The sequence below is a fragment of the Mobula hypostoma genome, chromosome 16, assembly GCF_963921235.1.
Source record: "Mobula hypostoma chromosome 16, sMobHyp1.1, whole genome shotgun sequence".
Taxonomy (NCBI): domain Eukaryota; kingdom Metazoa; phylum Chordata; class Chondrichthyes; order Myliobatiformes; family Myliobatidae; genus Mobula; species Mobula hypostoma.
This window is the reverse complement of record NC_086112.1, coordinates 3,299,995-3,324,128: the sequence shown is the minus strand read 5'-3', so window position 1 is coordinate 3,324,128 and position 24,134 is coordinate 3,299,995. Positions and strand designations below refer to the sequence as shown.

Here is a 24,134-nt window from a genome sequence, read left to right as displayed (position 1 = left end):
GATAACTGGAATGGTTGATCACATTAACTGCATGGGGGAAGAAACTTTTAAGATGGTGTGAAATTCTGGTTCTAATAGCCTTATAACACTTTCCAGAAGGGCATTTTTTGAAAAGGCAGGTTGCTGGTGGGTAGTGTCCACAATGATTTTCCCGTTTACTTCTTTGTCTTGAACACATACAAGTCCTACAGTGATGCAGTCAAAGACCTTTTCTGCTAACTTGACAGTTTGCTGTATTTATTTGTATATTGTGAGAGGATGCTGCACCAGACCAGGCAGTAATGGTTGACGTGAGGATGCTCTCTATGATGGCAGTGTAGAATTGCACTGTATGTTCTGGGGGAGATGGAATTTGACTAACTACCGCAAGAGGTACAGTATTGTGCAAAAGTCTCATGTACATATGTATAGTTCAGGTGCCTAAGACTTTTGCACAGTACCATCGTAATTTTATGTATCGCTACTGCAAAAACAAACAAATTTCAAGACATATGTGAGTGATGATAAACCTGATTTTGATACGGGTTTCTATTGTGGACTGAGAGTGGGAAGGGGACAGGGAGATGGTATAATCATGGTTGGGAAAAGGGGATGATACAGGGGAGGGAGCAGGAAGCACCAGAGAAACATTCTGTAGTGATCACTATGTCAGTTGTTTGGAATCAAATGACTTTGCCTGGTGCCTTGCGGCTGGGTGCGTCTGAACTCACGTTACCCCCTGCCCCTAGCACTCCTTCACTGCCAGCTGTCCCACACCCCTCCTGTGGCACTCTACCTTCACCATTCCCAACATCCTTTGTTCCTTCCAGATTTTAAAGCTCGCTCTCTGCTCCACATTGACCAATACAGTACTGTGCAAAAGCCTTAGGCGACTTAGCTATATACATACGTGGATAGAGCGTTGGCTGATTGGCAGGAAACAGGGATCCCATTCTGGTTGGCTGCCAGTTACCAGTGGTGTTCCACAGCGGTCCTTGTTGGGGCCGCTCCTTTTTACGTTGTGCATCAACGATTTGGATTATGGAATAGATAGCTTTGTGGCTAAGTTGGCTGATGATACAAAGATAGGTGGAGAGGCTGGTACTGCTGAGGAAACAAGAGAGTCTGCAGAGAGACTTGTACAGATTGGGAGAATGGGCAAAGAAGTGGCAAATGAAATACAATGTTGGAAAGTGTATGGTTATGCACTTTGGTAGAAGAAATAAACGGGCAGACTATTATTTAAATCAGGGGTCCCCAACCTTTTTTGTACCGCGGACCGGTTTAATATTGACAATATTCTTGTGGACCGGCCGACCAGGATGGGTGGGGTGGTAGGGTTGCCAACGGACAAGAGTAGCAGTCAAATTTGGGACACTTGTGTTTACCCCGAGAAAGACTACCATGACCATGAAGCCTTGCGTGGGCACCTGTGTGCACATGCCTGTACGTGCTGATTTTTTTCTACAAATTGGTTTTGGCGATTCTGTTCAGTGAAACTACACTGTACATACATTATTACTTTATATAGGCTGTGTATTTATCATATCATTCCTGCTTTTACTATATGTTAGTGTTATTTTAGGTTTTATGTGTTATTTGGTAGGTTATTTTTTGGGTCTGGGAACATTCAAAAATTTTTCCCATATAAATTAATGGTAATTGCTTCTTCGCTTTACGCCATTTCGGCACAAATGGTTTCATAGGAACACTCTACCTTAGCGGGGGAAATACGGGACAAGGGCGGTCCTGTATGGGACAAACCAAATTAGCCCAATATATGGGATGTCCCGGCAAATACGGCAACCCTAGTGGGGTGGGGGGGGAATGTTAATCACGACTGGAATATAGGTGATAAGTCAACTATAAGTCACTTATAAGTGGATAATACACTCAGTTTCGTTTCTAAAAGGGTTTATCTAACGAATTTAATATTAAACACACAGCGCATATTTTCCTCATATGAATATAGTGATAAGTCAGTTATAAGTCACTAGCATCATAACATTTTAAGTAACGTTTGGATATTAAACAGACAGTACATATTTTCCCCGTATGAACATATAAAATCATTGCAACACACCAATATCGCTGAATCAGCGGGAGCCCTGGGCTTGTTTCCCTGCAACAAGACGGTGCCATCGAGGGGCGATGGGAGACAGCGATACTCGCGGTGCCATCGAGGGGCGATGGGAGACAGCGATACTCAAACAGGCTGTTGCATTCATTGCAGAAAACCCCGCTTCGCAGAGATATGTTGGAAATAGAAGCAAGGTTTTCAGTGCTTTCGTGGCTATCTCAGGATATTCAGCCTTGAATTTAATACAGAATGCCGGCAGAGATGTTATGTCAAACATACTTTTCAGCCCACCGTCATTTGCAAGCTCGAAGAGTTGATCTTCCCGCACTGACATGGATGACGCGTGCGTAATGACCTTGCGTGTGTTCAAGTTCAACAGTGCGTGACAGGGAATGAGGAAAGGTGCAGCTGACTCATATCATTTCATATCACCAAATCATATCGTTTCCTTGCGGCCCAGTACCGGTCCGTAGAGAAGATTCAGTAGAATGATTCCAGGAATGAGAGGGTTAACATATGAGGAACGTTTGACCGCTCTTGGACTGTACTCCTTGGAGTTTAGAAGAATAAGGGGGGACCTCATAGAAACATTTCGAATGTTGAAAGGCATGGACAGAGTGGATGTGACAAAGTTGTTTCCCATGGTGGGGGAGTCTAGTACGAGAGGGTATGACTTAAGGACTGAAGGGCACCCATTCAGAACAGAGATGCGAAGAAATTTTTTTAGCCAGAGGGTGGTGAATCTATGGAATTTGTTGCCATGGGTGGTAGTGGAGGTCAAGTCATTGGGTGTATTTAAGGCAGCGATCGATAGGTATCTAAGGTTATGGTGAGAAGGCGGAGTGGGACTAAATGGGACAATGGATCAGCTCATGATAAAGTGGCGGAGCAGACTCGATGGGCCGATTGGCTGACTTCTGCTCCTTTGTCTTATGGTCTTATATATCTGATGAAGACTTTTGCACAGTACTACACATCCTCTGCCAAGCCTTTTTGGTAATGAAAGAGATATTTTGTATACCTACTGATTTTCGGCTGAATGCCCATACTCCGTATAACACAATTAATTATGTGATCTATGACCAATTACTAAAACACAGGATGAATAGTAGACTGTGCAACTGTATCTAGATCCCTGAAACATGATTGGTCTGAAAGCACTGCCAGTGGCACGTAAGGTGACCGAGACTCCCAAAACCTTCACTTCACTCTTTGCAAACACCTGCAAAACCACCCACTTCTTCAAGGAAAGAGGAATGAGACGTAGTATAGAGATCAGAATGAATAAAAGTATACCAACTGAATCAACACACATACAAAGTGATGGAGAAACTCAGCAAGTTAGGCAGCACCTACAGAGAGGAATGAACGGTTGATGATTTGGGCCAAGACCCCTCACCAGGACTGGAAAGGAAGGGGGAAGAAGCCAGAATAAGAAGGTGGGAGGAGGAGAATCAACACAAGCTGGCAAGTGATAGGTGAAACCAGGTGAGAGACAAGATAGATGGGTGGTGGGTGGTGGGGGAGAAGTGAGATGCTGGGAGGTGACAGGTGGAAGCAGTAAAGAGATGAAGAAGGAAGAACCTGATAAGAGAGGTGGGTGAAACAGGGGCGAAAGGGAAGGAAGAGGTGTACCGGTGGGATGTGATTGACAGGTGAGAAGAAAAGTTGTGAGACAGAAACCAGGAGAAATGGGAAAAGAGATGGAGGAGGGGGAAGAAATTGATGTTCATGCCATCAGGTTGAAGAGTACCCATGCAAAATATGAAGTGATGCTCATTCAACGTGTGTGTGACCTCATCACGATAATAGAGGTCCTAGATAGGTTAGAATGGGAATGAGAAGTTGAAACGAAATGTGTGAGCACCGGGAAATCCCAACCCACTGCAGTGGACAGAGTGAAGGTATTCAACACCTGAATGGTTGCACAGATGACTACAACTAATGTAGAATGTAAAATGCAGTGAACCAGTGACATTGCGTGCATGATTTAGAGGGGATAAAAAAACAAACATTATCATTCAGTGACGTGGTTAGTTCCTTGATTCACTTACGAGCTGCACTTAGAGTTATAGAGTACTACAGCACAGAAACAGACCCTTCTACCCACCTAGTCCATGCTGAACCATTAATCTGCCTAGTCTCATTGACCTGCACACAGACCCTAGCCCTCCATACCTCTACCATCCATGTTCCTATCCAAACTTTTCTTAAGTGTTGAAATCAACCCTGTGTCCACCACTTGTGCTGGCAGCTCACTCCACATTCTCACCAGCCTCTAAGTTAAAAAGTCTGCCCTCATGTTCCCCTTAATTATTTTACCTTTCACCTTTAACCCATGACCTCTGGTTGTAGTCTCACTCAACCTCAGTAGAAACACCCTTTTCCCTATCTGTACCCTTCATAATTTTGTATACCACTTGGTTGATTCTGCAGGCGAGCCTAATGCTAGGAGGACTCTTAGGAGTAAGATTGTAGAAAGAGATTAGTAAAATTTAATTGTTTTTGACATCTTAAGGACAGGTTATAGAAGACGGAAAAACTCTTCAATTGCCCCATTGTTAGGTGGGAATAACACAAATATCATTGGCGCCATAATAGTGCATACAATTATTGTTTAGATTTTATAATTTCAACTATTAGCCTACAGACTTTCACAACTTCCTTCACAATTCTCCTCTCTGTGTGATGTTCTATTGCACTCAGGTAAATAATTCACTTATGGCTGGCTTTTCCATAATTTGGTCATTAATGCAAACAACATTTAGTTGTACTTGTTTCAACATGAACACTTTTTATACATTCAGAAAAGACAATAAGTTTATTATTATGATTGAAATGCTTCTTCTCACATCAAAGCTTCCTTTTATATCCATTTCAGTGAGAAAGCAAAGGGACATCCTCAGTGGATGGACAGCAGTACAAAGTATCATTTCCTTCATTAGCATATTATAATCAAAAGGATCTCTGGAAGATCGCATGTATTGCTGACAGGTCTGTAATCCAACACAATGAATTCCCCATTTCATGAAAATACCCTTTGTGATTGCATTTTTTGTGCGTTTCAACAATCTTTGTCCATCTTTGTGTATTACCATACTGTCACCATAACAACAGCATACTGTAAAAAACTCATCTGCATTGATTGAAAGAACTGATTTGTTACTTTTTGTATTTACTTATTCTGTTTTTGCCTCAATTCTCTCCATTTTATAAGATGAATTAGTACCCTTAATTTGGGAAATATAAACATACAGTTAGCCAACTGGAAATATTCAAAGTGCGAAATGGAAGGGCAGGGAGTATTTTCACCTGCACATCAGGGTAGAAATCTAACTTTTTTTTTAGTTAGAGATATATCATGATACCAGGTCCTTCTGGCCCAAAAAGGCTGCACTATACAATTACACCTCAGTGACCAATTAACCTACTCAAAACTAATCAGTAAACTCCAAGACCTGGGCTTCAATACCCCCTTGTGCAAGTGGATCCTGGATTTCCTCACTTGTAGACCACAGTCAGTTCGGATCCGCAAAAATATCTCCTCCACAATCTCCATCAGCACAGCAGGGATGTGTACTTAGCCCTCTGCTCTTCTCGCTTTACATCTATGACTGTGTGGCTAAGTACAGCTCCAACCCATACACTAGTTTGCTGATGACACCACTGTTGTGGGCTGTATCAAAGGTGGTAATGAATCAGCATACAAGAGGGAGATTGAAAACTTGGCCCTGTGGTGTAATAACAACAACCTCTCACTTAGTGTCAGTAAGACTGACTGTGGACTTCAGGAGAGGGAAACCAGAGGTCCATGAGTCAGTCCTCATCAGAGGATCAGAGGTGGAGAGGGTCAGTAACTTTAAATTCCTGAGAGTCACTATCTCAGAGGTCCTGTCCTGGACCCATCATATAAATATAATTGAAAAGAAAGCACAACAGCACCTCTACTTCCTCGGGAGACTGCAGAAATTCAGCATGTCATCAAAAACCTTGGGAAACTTCTGTAGATGTATTGTGGAAAGTGTGCTGACTGACTGTTTTACGGCCTGGTATGGGAACGCCAATGTCTTTGAGCAGAAAATCCTACAAAAGGTAGTGGATTCAGCCAGTACATCACAGGTTAAGCCCTCCCAGCCATTGAGCACATCTACATGATTTGTATGTTGCCATAGAAAAGCAGCATCCATCATCAAAGATCCTCACCACCCAGGCCATGCTCTTTTCTCGATGCTGCCATCAGGTAGAAGAGCCAGGTGAGGACTCACACCATCAGCTTCAAGAACAGTTATTACCCCTCAGCCATCAGGCCCTTGAACAAAAGAGGATAACTACATTTATTCTATTTCTGGTGTTCCACAACTGATGGCCTCACTTTAAGGACTCATGCTAGTGTAAAGAAAACCATAATCAATGACATAATAAAGAGAACTGTTCCCGTACCTTTGCTTTCCTGGCCACATTGAATCAGAATCAGGTTTAATATCACTGGCATAGGTTGCGAAATTTGTTGTTTGGTGACAGCAGTACGTTGCAATACAAGAAAAATACTACAAACGTTTGTAGTAATCAGGTAGTGTTCATGGGTTAGTTCATTGTCCATTCAGAATCTGATCAACCCTTGGCTTTTTACACTTCAGTTTGCAACTTGTGTGACTCTCATCCCTTATGAAATTGACTTGCATATTTTCTTACTTAAAATAGAGCATATCCGTTAGTCTCCACTTAATGAAAGCAGGCTTGTTTCAGGAAACTGATTCGTAATGTCTGTGCAGGTCAGGTGACCTAGAGCGGCATGGCAGATATAAAAGAGCTAATCCTATACAAGAAGCAGGCAATCAAACACCCGGTGAGACACTTAGCTCTCGCTGTGGGAGTTGGTGAAATCAATGAGTCTGTGGAAGGTTCAGGTTAGCTGGTGCAAACCTTGATATTTACTGGCTACAGCACTTTAAACCATTAAGCTGGCAAAAAAAAACCTTGACCTTTCACTGTTTGACAATCCCTTTAGATGCCAATCTTACAATATTAACCTTGTGTTCTTTTCCTGCAGCTCTATCAGTGAAACTAAGGCAAGAAGAATATTGTGGGTTATTTGGCCACTCTAAAATACCCTTACTGTTCAGAGGAGTAACAGAATATCAAGGGTTAACCAGCCATTCTAAATTATCCTTACTGTTCAGATGAGTAACGGAACTTGGGGGTAGTTGATGGGCTAAGAGCTATTTTATTTTTTAAAATCTGATTTCATGATACAGTCCAGAATAGGCCTTTCCAGCCCTTCACACCGCACCACCCAGCAACCCCAAAACCTCTGATTTAACACTAATCAGAGGACATCTTACAATGACTAATTAGCCTATTAACCAGTACATCTTTGGATTGTGGGAAACCTATAGGGAGGACATAATAATAATAACAATAACAACAACAATAATCATAAGTACTTTACTGATCCTGAGTGGGAAATTTTTTCGTTACAGCAGCAACATTTAAAAGCACACTTAGCAGTGTGCAGACTTAACTAATAATAAGATACAGAATAATAATATACACAATAATTATTCACCAATGTGCAGTAACATGCAATAATGATGAACAAAAAAATAAAACGGAGACTATATTACTATGATGTGTATTTTCCTGTCACACAGAGATGAACTATTGTATGTGCTTGTTGCATTTGGTAGGAAAGATTTTCTGTATCGATCCTGTGATAGTGGAGCTGAATGAGTCTGCTCAAAAAGGCAGTCGCTCTTACCCTTTCTCTTCTCCTCACCAGCCATCACCTCCTTACCTGCCATCACCTCTCCCTTTCCCTCATGGTCCTCTCTCCTCTCCTATCAGATTCCTTCTTTTTCAGCCCTTTACCCCTTCCATCTATCACCTCCCAGCTTCTCACTCCATTCCTTTCTTCCCCCATCCACTGACCTTCCCCCTTACCTGGTTTCACTGAACACTTGCCCGATGTACTCCTTCCCCCTCCCCTCACCTTCTTATTCTGGTTTCTTCCTCCTTCCTCTTGTGTCTCAGCTGAAACACATTTATGCCTTTTCACAGATGCTGCCTGACCTGCTGAGTTCCTTCTGCACTTTTCTGTGTACTGCTCTGGATCTTCAGCATCTGCAAATTCTTTTGCGTTTAAGAAAATGGGAAAATTTATTCTGGTCAGTGTCCAGTCTGGAAAGAAATAAACTACAGGAACAAATTGTTGTTGCAAGTACAGGCCTGATGGGGTGGCATGGGGCTGAAGCACACATATAGATATGTATACCAATAATACAGGTGCACAGCATAAAATCTGTTCAGGAAGTTGAAAGGAGCATTCATCCTTATCTCAAAAAGTCTGGAATATGAAAGTAAATATACACAGTGACCACTTTATTAGGTACACCTGTTTATTAATGCAAACATCTAATCAGCCAATCATGTGGCAGCAACTCAATGCATAAAAGCATGCAGACATGGTCAAGAGATTCAGTTGTTATTCAGACCAAACATCAGAATTAATCAGAAACGTGATCTAAGTGACTTTGACCATGGAGGGATTGTTGGTGCCATATGGGGTGGATTGAGTATCTCAGAGAATGCAGATACACTGGGATTTTCACGAACAATAGTTTCTAGAGTTTACAGAGAATGGTGCGAACATTCTGTGGGTGGAAATGTCTTGTCAATGAGAAAGATCAGACTGGTTCAAGCTGACACAGAAAGGTGACAGTAACTGAAATAACCACCATAACAACAGTGGTGTGCAGAAGCCCACCTCCAACACACAGCATATTGAGCCTTGAAGGAGATGGGCTATGGCAGCAGAAAACCACAAACATACATGCAGGAGCCGACTTTATTAGATGCAGGAGGTACCTAATAAAGTGACCACTAAGGGCAGACAATGCTGCAGTTGCCATGAGCTATGATTGTATGATAGATAGTACTACATTATCTTTTCTATCAAGAAAGATACATGGGGTTTTTAAGGGTAAAGTGCAGACATACCTGAATGCTATCAGAGGTTAAAGAATTAGGTTATACAAACAGGTTGCACAAACTTGATTTGCATTTCCTTGAGATTCAAAAAGGATTAAGTAATATGATGTAATCACAGCAAGACTACCCAAATTTAATGTAGCAGAATTAGCAGCTGAGCATTGGGAAATAAGTGTATTGAACATGTAATATCAATGGTGCCTTCACTGACCTACCTACAGAACATGGTAAATTAAAAAGTGTTCTACTTCATAAAATTGAAAGCCAGAACTTTATAAAGATCTTTCATTTGTATTGATACCAAAGAAACTGTAACTTATAAAGACATTAATAAAGAAAAGAAAAACAAATTCAAAATGTTAAATTTGTTTGATAATATAGCTCGTGAAAGTATTGATTTATTTATCTATCTATTTTCTAGAGGTACAGCGCAGAGTAAGTCCTCCTGCCCTTTGAGCTGCGAACATGAAGCTTAGAGCTGAGAAAAATAGAGGGCTATGGGTAACCACAGGTAATTTCTAAAGTACGTACATGCTTGGCACAGCATTGTGGGCCGAAGGGCCCATATTGTGCTGTAGGTTTTCTATGTTTCTATGTTTTCTACGTCACCCATCAACCCAAGACACCCCCGACTTAATCCTACACTAACCACAGAACTATTTACAATGACCAATTAACCTACTAACCAGGACAGTACTGGACTGTGGAAGGAAACAGGAGCACCCAGAGGAAACACATGCATTTCATGGGGAGGATGAAAAGACTTCTTACAGAGGACTTTGGGACTGCACTGCGAACTCTGACAGCCCAAGCATCGTGCTAACCATGACGCTACTGTGGTACCCAATCTAATCTAATCTAATACCATGGCACTGAATCCAGCAACTTACTAAGGATCACAGAATTTGTTAATAATGAATAAACCTTGATCTTCAAAATGCTGCTACAATTGTGTATAAAATCTATTTGCCAATAGAACCGTAATCATGTCAAAAAGTATGGATATTTTATTTCAGTATTTTTGCATGAAAGAAGATAATTTTGGTTAAACTGACACCAACATGCCCAATGTATAAACAGGACCAAATGCAATGGCTGCTTGACATAATGTTAGTTTCCTGATGCAAGACAAGAATGTTAAAGTGGTTTAACTTGTAATCTACCATCTGTAATAAAAAGTTGTTCAGCTGTACAAAGTTTTACATGAACTCTACAATAAAGCTGTTGTACACACAGACTCATACTCATAGATGGAATAAACATATAGGGGATAACACCTTAAAGTTAAACATTACTGAAGATTTTGGCAAATCTCCGCAGACACTGCATCAGATTTAAACCAGGAGAGAGAGTGCCCTCCAATCTCAACCTGTTAATACCCTGAAATCTCACAATAACTGAGCTGTACAAAGTACTGTTTCATATGCGATGGTAGCGACATTAATTATTGTGCCATGCTGAAATAGGACCAGACAGCTTTCATGCATATTCAGATAAAACAACAATTATAGTAATCCTGCTTGCATGATGCATGAAAAGTTGTGTATTTAAAGTCAGGAAGAAGAAATACAGACACCACACAATTCATCAATAAAGAAAGCACATGGCCTTCAAAATGCTGCAACATTGGTGCATAAAATTTACTCACCAATAGAACCGTATTCATGTCAAACACCTGGAGATTATTTCTGCTTATGAAGAGTAACACACACAAAAATGCTGGAGGAACTCAGCAGGTGAGGCAGCATCTATGTAGGGGAATAAACAGTCATCAGTCCCCTTCATAGATGCTGCCTGACCTGCTGAGTTCCTTCAGCATTTAGTGTGCGTTGAGCCGGATTTCCAGCATCTGCTGAATCTCTTGTGTTTTCAGTCTATTCTGCTTATGAAGCTGCAGGACCTGAGATCTGGAGAAGACAGCTGGGTAGAAACTCAGACCTCGTACAAAACTCACTATTCGTGTTGCACTGAGCCTCTGGGGCACAGAATCTGGCTCTATTAATGGAATAGGCAACATGTGATTGAAAATTAACTTCTAACCATAGAGTGCAAAATTACATCCAAGAAAGCAGTTCCAACTGCGTTAGTCACTGGCACAGTAGCAAGTGGAGTACAGAATATTAATTACTGTAACCAGCAGTAGAAATCCTGTGAATATGACACCAATGAAGTAGCATCTGGGACGGTAGTAAATAAAGCAGCAATCTCACAAGACACAGCATTCAGTAAATTAGATTGCGTCAAAGAGACAAGATGGGGATTTCAAGGAACAGAACGATAGCATGCTAATTCTTCAGTGCAATAATTATTACTGCATTAAACCATCCTACAGTTGCATAATGTGACAAATTAAATATAAGACTATCATAGTTTTTTTAGCTATATTGTTTAAACAAATACGTATTTTTGATTGCACATATATGCAGTATGTTGCAAATCCAATTTTCTGTCTTCAATAAACATTATGTTTAAAGCATAGTAATTGTTTAAAGGTTAGAATCTCTGCCTTCCCAGGGTAGAAATGTCTAATACCAGAGGGCATGCATTGAAGGTGAGAAGGGGTATTTCAAAGGGAATACATTAGAGGCTTTTCAGAGACGTTTAGATAGGCACATGAATATGGGGAAGAAGGAAGGGTATGGACGTTATGTAGATAGGAGGGATTAGTTTTTGGGGTTTTTTATTTATCTTTAACTGGTTCGGCCGAAGGCCTGTTCCTGTGCTTTACTGGTCTAGGTTCTATATTCAAAGCTGACCAGGACAATAAATTAGCCAGTAGAAATAATTGTGGAACAGTAACTCTTTTAAAAACAAAATCCTATCATAAATGCTACAAAGCAAAAAAAAGCAGTGGATGGGCTCTATGATTTTGGACTCTACAGACACAATTCAGTGAAGTACATCAGTAAGCTGAATCATAACAGGCAATTAAACCACACCAGAGCTTCTTTGGAAATCTCTGGGTACTGCGTATTATTAAGGATACCTTGGTCCCTGGAAAGAGTGAAGCCACAGATCATCCAAGAGTTATATGGAGGGATTACATCAGTAGAAATTTATTTAAGCTTAAGTTGTGATTTGGTTGAGGCATTAAAGATTTTGCAACGAATGAATAGGGTAGTTGGAGAGAAATGTTTTTCATTGGAGCTGGGTCATTCATTTGTCTGATAGGGAATTCCTAGCTGAGTTTTGGGGTGAGACCATTGATTGGGATGCATGGCGTTGGCATTGGAAATTCAAAGAAATAAAACAAAGTAATTGGTTTGATATGCTCATGATGTCAGATAATTATAAACTATTTCTACAGCTTGGCAAACATGATTAAAAAAAAACGAATTTCAAAATAATCCAGCTATTTTTACCAAATAAAAGTCTACTACATTTCACCAATGGATGAAGTGCACAATATCTTTAATGCGTTTCCAATCTGGTACCTTTAGCTCTCTAGGTATTTCATTCTGCATTAGCTGACATAATAGAATTGTGCACATAATTGAAATATGAACTTGTGTGCATCTGTCAACATCTCACAGATATTTTGACGATCAGCTAATTAGTTGTAGGGAAATTTAATGACATAGTAAGTTGTATCTTCATTATCAGATGGCCACACTAGATTTGAAATATAAAGAAATGAGTGAGGACTTCAGTGCTATGTGCTTTCATATTTAAACACGGGAAAATAAAGCTAAGTATTCTATGCACCTGGTACAAACTGCAATGGGGAAAAATAACAGAAAGGCTTTCAGAAATACAGCTATATAATTGTTGAGCTGCAAAACACAACAAACTCTCGCCTTCAGTTTAAAACTACAATCCAAACCTACTTACTATACATTGGATTCTGATTAATTGGGACACATCAGGACTTTATATTTTGACCCAATTAAGCAGCCACTCCAATCAACCCAAGTTTCATGGAAATAGTTAAAAGGGTATAAAAAAAGAAAATCTGAGTAAGAAACTGTACTTAAGTGAAATACAGAACTAATTAGAACACTACCAATATTACTGCAGTACTATAAAACTGTATTAGTTCCTAATAATTTTTGACAGAGGAATTCATATAGTGTATGCAATGAACCAAATCAGCACAGACACCCAGTGCAGATAATGAACTGCCTCCATACAATGGTATCAATGATTGCATTCTCAAAATCTTTATCTTCATTGTAACATTCAAGTTGATTGTCAATACCTTTAAATTCTTTGTAGTTCTTAACGTGCTGAAATAGTGAAATCATTTCACTTTTACTCCTGGCTGTTTCTAGCATCTCCAAGCCCAAATGTTTCAAACCTCAGTGAGCAAAACAGTTCTGAATTGACTTACTGCTTATATCTCATAGAAACATAGAAAATAGGTGCAGGAGTAGGCCATTCGGCCCTTCAAGCCTGCACCGCCATTCAGCATGATCATGGATGATCATCCAACTCAGAACCCTGCACCAGCCTTCCCTCCATACCCCCTGATCCCTTTAGCCACAAGGGCCATATCTAACTTCCTCTTAAATATAGCCAATGAACTGGCCTCAACTGCTTCCTGTGGCAGAGAATTCCACAGATTTACCACTCTCTGTGTGAAGAAGTTTTTCCTAATCTCGGCCCTAAAAGGCTTTCCCTTTATCCTCAAACTGTGACCCCTCGTTCTGGACTTCCCCAACATCGGGAACAATCTTCCTGCATCTAGCCTGTCCAATCCCTTTAGGATTTTATACGTTTCAATCAGATCTCCCCTCAATCTTCTAAATCCCAACGAGTATAAGCCTAGTTCATCCAGTCTTTCATCATATGAAAGTCCTGCCATCCCAGGAATCAATCTGGTGAACCTTCTTTGTACTCCCTCTATGGCAAAGATGTCTTTCCTCAGATTAGGGGACCAAAACTGCACACAATACTCCAGGTGTAGTCTCATCAAGGCCTTGTACAACTGCAGTAGTACCTCCCTGCTCCTGTACTCGAATCCTCTTGCTATAAATGCCAGCATACCATTCGCCTTTTTCACCGCCTGCTGTACCTGCATGCCCACTTTCAATGACTGGTGTATAATGACACCCAGGTCTCGTTGCACCTCCCCTTTTCCTAATCGGCCACCATTCAGATAATAATCTGTTTTCCTGTTTTTGCCACTTCACATTTATCCACATTAAATTGCATCTGCCATGAATTTGCCCACTCACCTAACCTATCCAAGTCACCCTGCATCCTCTTAGCATCCTCCTCACAGCTAACACTGCCGCCCAGCTTCGTGTCATCCGCAAACTTGGAGATGCTGCATTTAATTCCCTCATCCAAGTCATTAATATATATTGTAAACAATTGGGGTCCCAGCACTGAGCCTTGTGGTACCCCACTAGTCACCGCCTGCCATTCTGAAAAGGTCCCGTTTATTCCCACTCTTTGCTTCCTGTCTGCTAACCAATTCTCTATCCACATCAATACCTTACCCCCAATACCGTGTGCTTTAAGTTTGCACACAAATCTCCTGTGTGGGACCTTGTCAAAAGCCTTTTGAAAATTCAAATATACCACATCCACTGGTTCTCCCCTATCCACTCTACTAGTTACATCCTCAAAAAATTCTATGAGATTCGCCAGACATGATTTTCCTTTCACAAATCCATGCTGACTTTGTCCGATGATTTCACCGCTTTCCAAATGTGCTGTTATCACATCTTTGATAACTGACTCTAGCAGTTTCCCCACCAGCGATGTTAGGCTAACCGGTCTATAATTCAAGCAACAAAGTTGCTTGAATTTCCAGCATCTGCAGAATTCCTATTGTTTGCAGTCTATAATTCCCTGGTTTCTCTCTCCCTCCTTTTTTAAAAAGTGGGGTTACATTAGCCACCCTCCAATCCTCAGGAACCAGTCCAGAATCTAAAGAGTTTTGAAAAATTATCACTAATGCATCCACTATTTCTTGGGCTATTTCCTTAAGCACTCTGGGAATCTCACCAACTACCAGTGACAAAAATCACTGCTTTTTGACAACAAACACACACCACTGATGCTATTTAAAAATTGTTCGCTCTAAGCATGGTGTAGTGTCTAAAGACCATACAAGTGCACGCAACTAACACTTGTAGAAACTGTTCAAAACCAGTCTCCGGTCCCAATTAAGCAGCAAATAAACAAAGGGAATCACGGCTCTTTTCTTGACTGGTTTTTGTTCTTTAAGAGTTGTCCCAAATAAGTGGTTGCACCAATGACCCAATTATTTGAAAATAACATGACTTCTCTCATATAGAACTTGAATATCAGAAGGTATTGATGGAGCTTTCTTCTTCAGCCTAAGATTCAGCCAACACCTCATATTCTACTACTCGCCTCCATTCACAAGGGACAATTTACAGGAGCCAATCAACAAATCTACTGCATATCTGTCAGACATGGGAGGAAATAAAAGGAAACAAACACAGAGAGACAGTAGTAGCTCAGGAATGAAGCCACACTGCTGGAGCTGTCAGGCAGGTGGAAAACTGTGCTGACCCAATTTGGCCATCTGGCATCTTGAATTCTCTTCTATTCATTAAGATCTTGGCTGATTCAAATTTATTCATCCATTTCCTGACCCCAGAACTCTTGATTCCATATTGATTACCAGCCTATCCAAATCAGATTTCAAAGTTGAAAGTCAATTTATTATCAAAGTACATACATGTCACCATCTACTAAAATGAGATTCCTTTCTTCCAGGCGTTCACAGTAGAACAAAGAAATACAACAGATTCAGTGAAAAGTTACACACAAAGAAAGTGTAAGAACATAAATAAGTAACACTAAGAACATGCATTGTAGAGTCGTTGAAAGTGAATTCGGGATCAAGGAGTTCCAAAGACGCATAATTCCTCCTCATCTCAGTCATAAATGGCTGCCTGTGACTTTGTGAACAGTCCTCTGACCATATGTTCTTGTTCTGGACTAGCTCATGAAGGAAACGCGCTCCGAGCATCCATTCTGTGAAACACCTTAAGAACCTTAAGCACATTAATAAGATTGCCTCACATTCTTTTGATCTCCAGAAAGGACTTGTTCAACTTTTCCTCACAAGGATCCTTTACAGTCAAGAGAAAATCTGCAGATGCTGGAAATCCAAGCAACACACACAAAATGCTGGAGGAACTCATCAGGCCAGGAAGCATCTATGGAAAACAGTATAGTCAATGTTTCAGTTGGAGACCCTTCATCAGGGCTGGAGAAAAAAAAAAGATGAGGAGGCTGAGTTAGAAGGTGGGGGGAAAGAAGAAGAAACCCAAGGTGATAGGCGAAACTGGAAGGAAGGGAGAGGAGGGGTGAAGTAAAGAGGTGGGAAGTAGATTGGTGAAAGAGATACAGGGCTGGAGAAGGACAGAAGGCCATGGAAGAAAGAAAAAAGAAAAGGAGGGAACACTAGAGGAAAGTGATATGCAGGTAAGGAGATAAGGTGAGAGAGGGAAAAGGGGATGGGGAATGGTGAAGGGGGGGTATTACTAGGGGTATTTGAGAAATGTACGTTCATGCCATCAGGTTGGAGGCTATCCAGGAGGAATACAAGATGTTGTTCCTCCAACCTGAGTGTGGCCTCATAGCAGCAGTGGAGGAGGCCATGGATTGTCATGTCAGAATGGGAATGGGAAGTGGAATGAAAATGGGTGGCCACAGGGAGATCCCACTTTTTCAGGCAGAGACAGCATAGGTGCTCAGAGTAGTGGTCTCCCAATCTATGCTGAGTCTCACCGATACACAGGAGGTCACACTGGGAGCACCGGATACAAGTAGATGACCCCAACAAACTCACAGGTGAAGTGTCACCTCACCTGAAGTCTGTTTGGGGCCCTGAATGGTAGTGAGGGAGGAGGTGTAACACTTGTTCTGCTTGTAAGGGTAAGTGCTAGGACAGAGATCAGTGGGGAGGGACAAATGGACAAAGGAGCCACATAGGGAGCAATCCCTGCGGAAAGCAGAAAGTGGGGGGAGGGAAATCTGTGCTCGACGGAAGGATTCTGCCACCAACCTGATGGCATGAACATCGTTTTCTCGAACTTCTGGTATGCCCCCCTCCACTTCACCGTTCCCCATCCCCTTTTCCCTCTCTCAGCTTATCTCCTTACCTGCCCATCACCTCCCTCTAATGCTCCTTCTCCTTTTCTTTCTTCCATGGCCTTCTGTCCTCTCCTATCATATTCCTCGTTCTCCAGCCCTGTATCTCTTTCACCAATCTTTTCCTAGCTCTTTATTTCAGCCCTCCCTTCCCTCTCGGTTTTATCTATCACCTTGTGCTTTTTCCTCCCCTCCCTCCCACCTTCCAACTCCTACTCCTCATCTTTTTTTCTCCAGTCCTGATAAAGGGACTTGGCCCAAAATGTCAGCTGTATACATTTCCATAGATGCTACCTGGCCTGCTGAGTTCCTCCATCATTTTGTATGGGATCCTTTGCAGTGCCACTTTTTCATCCTTGTCATTTATATAACAAATGGATATACTCTCACATACAATTCCAGCTCACTGACATATATGCCATGTTCACTGCATATCATCACTACCTTTGACCAGAATCTTCACTGAACCAGCCACAGAAATTCAAATTTTATAAAAGCCGTTCAGGGATAGGGTATTCTGTAGCAAACAACTCATTTCCTGACTCTGCATTTTCTTGTCTATTTCATGAATAATGGTGGGCCTTAACTGGCACCGTTGTTACAGACTGAAGGACATCTAGAATGTAGTCACACAGTAACTCTTTTTCCTAATGTGCTACTTTCTAGTACATAATTTTTCTAATGTGTAAATTTGCGGTACGTATTTACTGCTCTCTAAGGATTGTCACCTTGTCATTGTGCAGGGGCTTGTGAGTTACTGAGACCTGAGAGTGATTCTGTCTGCAGTTTTGCTCCTGCTAGGGCCATCCATGGTGCTAAGGTCAAGGGGGAGGTTCCAGATAAAGGCAATTCAACCAAGATATCAAGATGGTGACACATCACAATGGCAGTGAAGGTGGAGGAAGGCTGCAGCAGTGAACGGCCACCAGTTGTCTTGCACTCAATGCCACTGGACCCTGACCTCGATCTGCCATGGACCCTGTGGTGGCTGCCTGTACATCAGCTTCCCCACATTAAACAAAGTCATGCACAGACATTCTCCATTAAGGGAATCCACCCTAACATACATTTATTGTTCGAGCATACAGAAGTGAGCCAAAAGCAACAATCACTGCAGTCCTATTGCAGAAAGCATTTCCACAGTATTCAACAATGAAGGAATAGACATAGTGTTCCCTCATGTGTGTCACCCTATTTGATTCAGATTTATTTTATTTTATCGCATGTACATCGAAATATACAGTGAAATGTGTCACTTGCATTAACAACCAACACAACCTAAGAATATACTAGGAGCAGCCCACAAGTGTCACCACACGTTCTGGCGCCAACATAGCATGTCGACAATGTCTAGCAGAACAAGAGCAAAATAACAACAGCAAAACAAGAACAGCAATGAGACAACAGCAGCAAAACAGTGGGTGTTTCCTCCCTAATACCCACTCACAAACACAGACAGGCCTCCAACCAAGCACAGACCACCTCCAGCCTCCAACCTCCACTGGAATTGATGTGATTTTCCAGCCTTAAGGATGAGATGAACACAAGGATTTTGATGAAATATTTTGGGATGTGAATCTCAATGTCCAATTCCGAGTATATGGCTAATCTGCAGGAATTCTCATTTTTAGATGTCTGTGAGGGGTGCCTTATAAATCAGCTTTTCCATGTGTGAATCTAGGACTGGGGGTACAGCAGAAAAGCACATCAATTTTTATTGTTATCATGTTACAGTATGTTGTGATATGTCTAAACAATTTCCTAGAATGGTACGGGGTCAACAACTGGTCTGAGCATGGACTCGATATACTGTCGGTAGGTGACCATGCCAGATTTTCAATATTCGTTGTTCAGGAGGGTGAGGGTGCCACATATTTTTCCACCGTACATGGTAAACCTGATGTTTTTTTTATTAGGATACACAGCAGTTTCATAACAACCTTTACTGACACTGTCTTTTTTAATTAACTGAGTTCAAAATCCCTACCTGCGGTGGTGGGATTTGAGCTCTTGTCTCTTAATTGCCTGTCCAGGACTCTGAACAACACCTAGTAACTAACCACAGCATCGGCATAAAATGAGTAGTTTCAGTTCATAAAAAAATCCCTGTAGGAACAACGACTGAAACATCCCTCTTCAAACATTTGAAGTTAATTCCTTATACAACCTTACATGCATCTTCTCTCAGGGAAACCTTAAATATGTCCAGTCTTTTGGAAAAGGCTAACTGAAATACCTGCAGAGACTCGTGGGCAGTCTGGAAGCATAAACTCCACTGGTGTGTCCAATGGTTCAGAGCTTGATACCCAGTTACGGCAATGCTGAAACACAAAATATGGGGAAATATTCAGTGCTTAAATTCCAATATCATGTACGAACTGTTACTTTCCATCTCGTTTTCAACATTATTTTGGATAACATCAGAATCAGATTCATATACTTAGCAAGGACTTGGTCAGCCACTGGTCCAATGACCACGATCCAACAGCCACCTAAGGCCAATGGTCCATTGGCTATCATCATAGCTTGTCACGCCACAATGCATATTTAACATTGACTCATCATCATAGCTTGTCACACCAGACAGCCAGACACTCTATTGTTGTTTGGTTGATGTTGAGCAAGTCAGTGTCAGCTAAATCAGGTGAGAGTGGGCAGTTGCACAGAACGTGTTCAATGTTCTGTACCCTTTTGCCACACTCACAGGATTCGCTGGTCTTTAAACCCCACTTCACCATATTGTCTCCCGTCCTACAAACTCCCGCTCTGGCTCTGTTGCGAGTGCGCCACTTCCGTCTGTCAAGCAGTGCCCCATTTGCCAACATTTCTGTGGGGTCTTGCACTGTATTGTTTGGTGGGGTTTTGGCTTCTGTTTGTTGCCAGAGGTCAATCCCGTACGTTTGGGGGGGATGTTCTGTGTGATAGTTCCTCCACTGTAGTAAAGCTTTTCCTCGCGGTTGGAAACTGGCACATGATGATGTAGTGGGTGCCGAGGATCCAAGTTCTGTTTACCTTTTTCAATTTTTGTTATAGTGTGTCTTTGGATCTCTGGGGGAGCAATGCCTGCAAGTCTGTAAATGATGTTAGTGGGTGTGGGACGCAGTGTGCCCGTGATTATTCGGCAGGCTTCATTAAGCAACGGGTCTATTTTCTTCACATAGGCTGATCTGCCCCACACAGGGGCAAAGTATTTTGCAGGTGCATAGCAGAATGCTAGAGCAGTTGATCTAAGTGTGTGAGCATTAGCTCCCCATTTCGTGCCTGCTAATTTTTTCAAGAGAGAATTGCGAGAGCCAACTTTCCCTCAGAGTTTTTGGATGTGGGTGGCAAATGAGAGCATCCTATCCAGTGTCACGCCCAGGTAAATTGGAGTCGGATGATGTTCGAGCTCCTTCCCACACCAGAAGATCTTAAGTTTCCGAGCTGCTTCTCGATTCCTCAGATGGAATGCACACACTTGAGTTTTTGATGGATTTGGGTTCAGAGACCATTTTTCATAATACTGCTTCATTGCTTCGAGGACTGCTGTAAGTCGTATTTCAACATCTTGGAAGGAGTTAGCTTGTGTTGCTATGCATAGGTCGTCGGCATAGATAAACCTGCGTGTGTTAGGAAAGGTCGGTTGGTCGTTTGTGTAAACATTAAATAGTAGAGGTGCAAGGACTGAATTCTGTGGTATTCCATTCTTTTGTGGACGTCACCTACTCTTAATTCCATTCATTTCTACATAAAATCTACGATTTTCTAGGAGGCTTCTTATTACTTTGACTGTGGTTTCGTTCTTTAACATTTTAGATAATTTCAGTAGAAGGCCTCTGTGATTCACAGTGTCGTATGCTGCTGTTAAGTCAATGAATACTGCCCCTGTAATTTGTCGCATTTCAAAGCCATCCTCAACATACTGGGTTAAGTTCAGGACTTGACTGCAGCAAAAGCGGCCTGGCCTGAACCCAGCTTGGTCTGGTGTTAGAAAATCTTCGACTAAGGGGGATATTCTTTTCAGTATGAGTCTCATGTGGAGTTTATAGAGGGTGCAGAGCAAGGAAATCGGTCTGTAATTTTTAGGAATGTTGGGGTCTTTATTGGGTTTTAGGAGAGCAACAACTTTGACTGTTCTCCACTTTTTAGGTATTTTTAATGATCTTAGGCAACAGTTAAAAAGGGACAGAAGTCAGTGGAGTGCTTTAGGTCCAAGATGTTTAAGGAATTCATTCAGAATCCCATCTATGCCAGCAGCTTTGTTGGATTGTAGCTATGATACTTCATCCTTTAATTCTTCTAGGGTGAGAGGTGGGAAATTGTTATTCCCGTTTGAGAGAACTGACTCCATCTCCTGATGTTGCTTTTTCTTTTGCCTCCATTCCTTGTTATTTGGTCAACCATTTAGTATCAGTTGGTGGGCAACCTGATTGGGTGTTATGGCTGCAATTCTCTGTGGTGGTCTATTGTCTGAGTTGAGTTTCCGAATAGTTGCCCATGCCTTCTTACTGTTCTTGGTCATATCTGTGTTTTCTATCAGGTCCTGCCAACGCTGTTGACTCTCTTGGCTCAGTAGTGGTCGAGTCAGCAACATTCACACCATGACCCTGTTAATCCGAAAGGAGACCAATCCTGACACTAGCCGCCAGACCAAGTGATCTAGTGGGTGTAAAAAGGATAAACCCTCGGCCCACTGGAAATCATGAAAATCGTTAGCCACAACATCGAAGGCTTCAGCCACAGTAAATCAGATATCCTGGCAAACTTAAAACTGGACATCTTGTGCATACAAAAAACTCATAGGCTGAACAACCAACCCTACGTGCCAGGAATGCATTTGGCTATTGACACCCCTAGCCAAACTTATGGAAGTGCAATCTTTGTTAAAGGTAAATCTATAGTAATGAGCACAGCAAACATCCAAGCTGGCTCAAAGGAACTTCTGAAAGTTGAAACAGAACACATAAATATCATCTCGGTCTACAACCCCCCTAATGAACCATTCATGTGGCCACCTAACCTAGATCTTCAGGACAAAATGTACCTCATTATTGGTGATTTTAATAGCCATAGCACCAACTGGGAATACGAAAATGACGATGCAAATGAAGAAGAAGTTGTATCATGGGCTCGAAACAACAGCCTTGAGCTACTATACGAGTCAAAAGACACCCCTACCTTCACAAGTGCCTGATGGAGAAAATGATACAACACAGACCTTGCCTTTGTTACCTTGGCAAGCTCCAACCCCTTCACACAAACAGTCCTCCAACATATACCCAAATTCCAACACCGTCCAGTCCAGGCAGAATCCCTTCCAGTTCTAAGACCTGTACCATCAAAGTACCTACCAAGATTTAACCTGAGAAAAGCGAACTGGCTATCTTTCACAGAATCCCTTGATCAACTTATCAATACCATACCACCAGAGCCTGATCATTTTGATGAATTTGTCCGACTAATCTGGAAAGTAGCACAGCAGGACATACCTAGAGGCTGCAGAACCAAATATATTCATGGATTGACAGTGATATCAAGCAAAGCTATGATGAGTATGTCAACTTATACGACCAAGACCCGTTTGGTCAAGACACAATTGAAATGGGAGAGTCAGTTCCGTCATGGCCAACGAACCATTAATCTGAATCTGACTCATCAGATTCAGTTTCACTTATTTAGCACAAACTTGATCAGCCAAAGGATCATGCTCTACAACTCATGGATATATGCTTCCCTCACCAGCCCCTCACCCCTGTGACCATATGGGTTTCCCTCAAGTGCTCTGGTTTCCTCTCACAGTCCAAAGAGGTACTGGTTAGTAGGTTAATTGGTCATTGTAGATCGTCCCGAGATTAGGCTAAGGTTAAATAGGTGGGTTGCTAGGTGGTGCAGCTGATTGGGCAGTAAGGGTTTGTTCTGTGCTGTATCTCTAAATAGAATAAAAGAAATAAATCCTTTATGTCCTATCCAAGCTTGTGCTGCATACCATTAGACATAATGTGTGCCCCTAGGCTTCTCTGTGCTTTAGTATGTCAGATGTATTGAGATCATGGAAGGGAAATAATAGACACAGCACAATTTACACAGGACTTGCTTTTTTGCAATCAGCATCTGATAAACTAGTTGTTCATTCAACTTATTTGTAAGCATCTTTATCTGATAACACAACACATTCACAACAAACTACAAATAGAGTGGCAAATCTCAGTTATGTAATGTGAACAATGTATTGAAAGACTATCAGAATCAGACTTATTATCATTGATATATGTCATGAAATTTGTTTTGTCATTTCATGGCTGCAGTACAGTGCAATATATAAAAATTACGATGAAGTACAATAAGAATGTTTAAAACATAAACAGAGCAAAAAGAAAGCAAAATAGCGAGCTAGTATTCGTGGGTCCAGGGATTGTTCAGAAATCTGATGGCAGAGGGGAAGAAGCTGTTCCTAATCTGCTGAGTGTGTGTTTTAGGCTTCTGTAGCTTCTCATTGTTGTTAATAATGAGAAGACATCATGACCTCTTCTCATTATACCTAATATCTAATAATATCTGAGGAAGGTTCGTCATTTTGAATGATTTCTCAACATTAATGCTGATAAAAATATTACAATTGAGGCTATTTACTTATCAATAAAAGCAATTAATGATAAATAATTTTGCTCCAGTTTGTGAACCTACATTCAAACATTTTGATCTTGATAAACAACAAAGTTAGTGATTATGCACAAAATAGTCATTGTTATGAAATTACTATTGCAGATTAAAATGCTACAGAAATGTAGAAATATCTTGTGGATGTAGAACAAAAATATTTTAATATACCTCATATGAATACAGAAGTATTATGATATGAACATTGCTCAGGACCAGGATAAGTGATTTTCGGAGGTGTGCCTAATATACTGCATCACTTCACAATGAAATATTGAACCACATTTTTGTGGGTTGGTTCAGTTGAAGAAAACAGCTATTTATGTAGCATGGCTAAAGAAATGGGTTCCATATCACTTTGAAACCTGTTAAG

The 24,134-nt window shown here is 41.3% G+C and overlaps 1 protein-coding gene across 6 annotated transcripts in view; it reads right to left on the bottom strand.

The window, feature by feature from the left end:
• arb2a (ARB2 cotranscriptional regulator A) overlaps nucleotides 1-24,134 on the bottom strand; it is a 547,284-nt gene that overhangs the window by 181,042 nt on the left and 342,108 nt on the right. For all 6 annotated transcript variants that reach the window (XM_063068471.1, XM_063068470.1, XM_063068465.1 and 3 more), the window contains one exon: nucleotides 19,362-19,446. In XM_063068471.1, coding sequence (XP_062924541.1) covers nucleotides 19,362-19,446 — 85 coding nt within the window. The remainder of the gene's footprint in view (nucleotides 1-19,361; nucleotides 19,447-24,134) is intronic.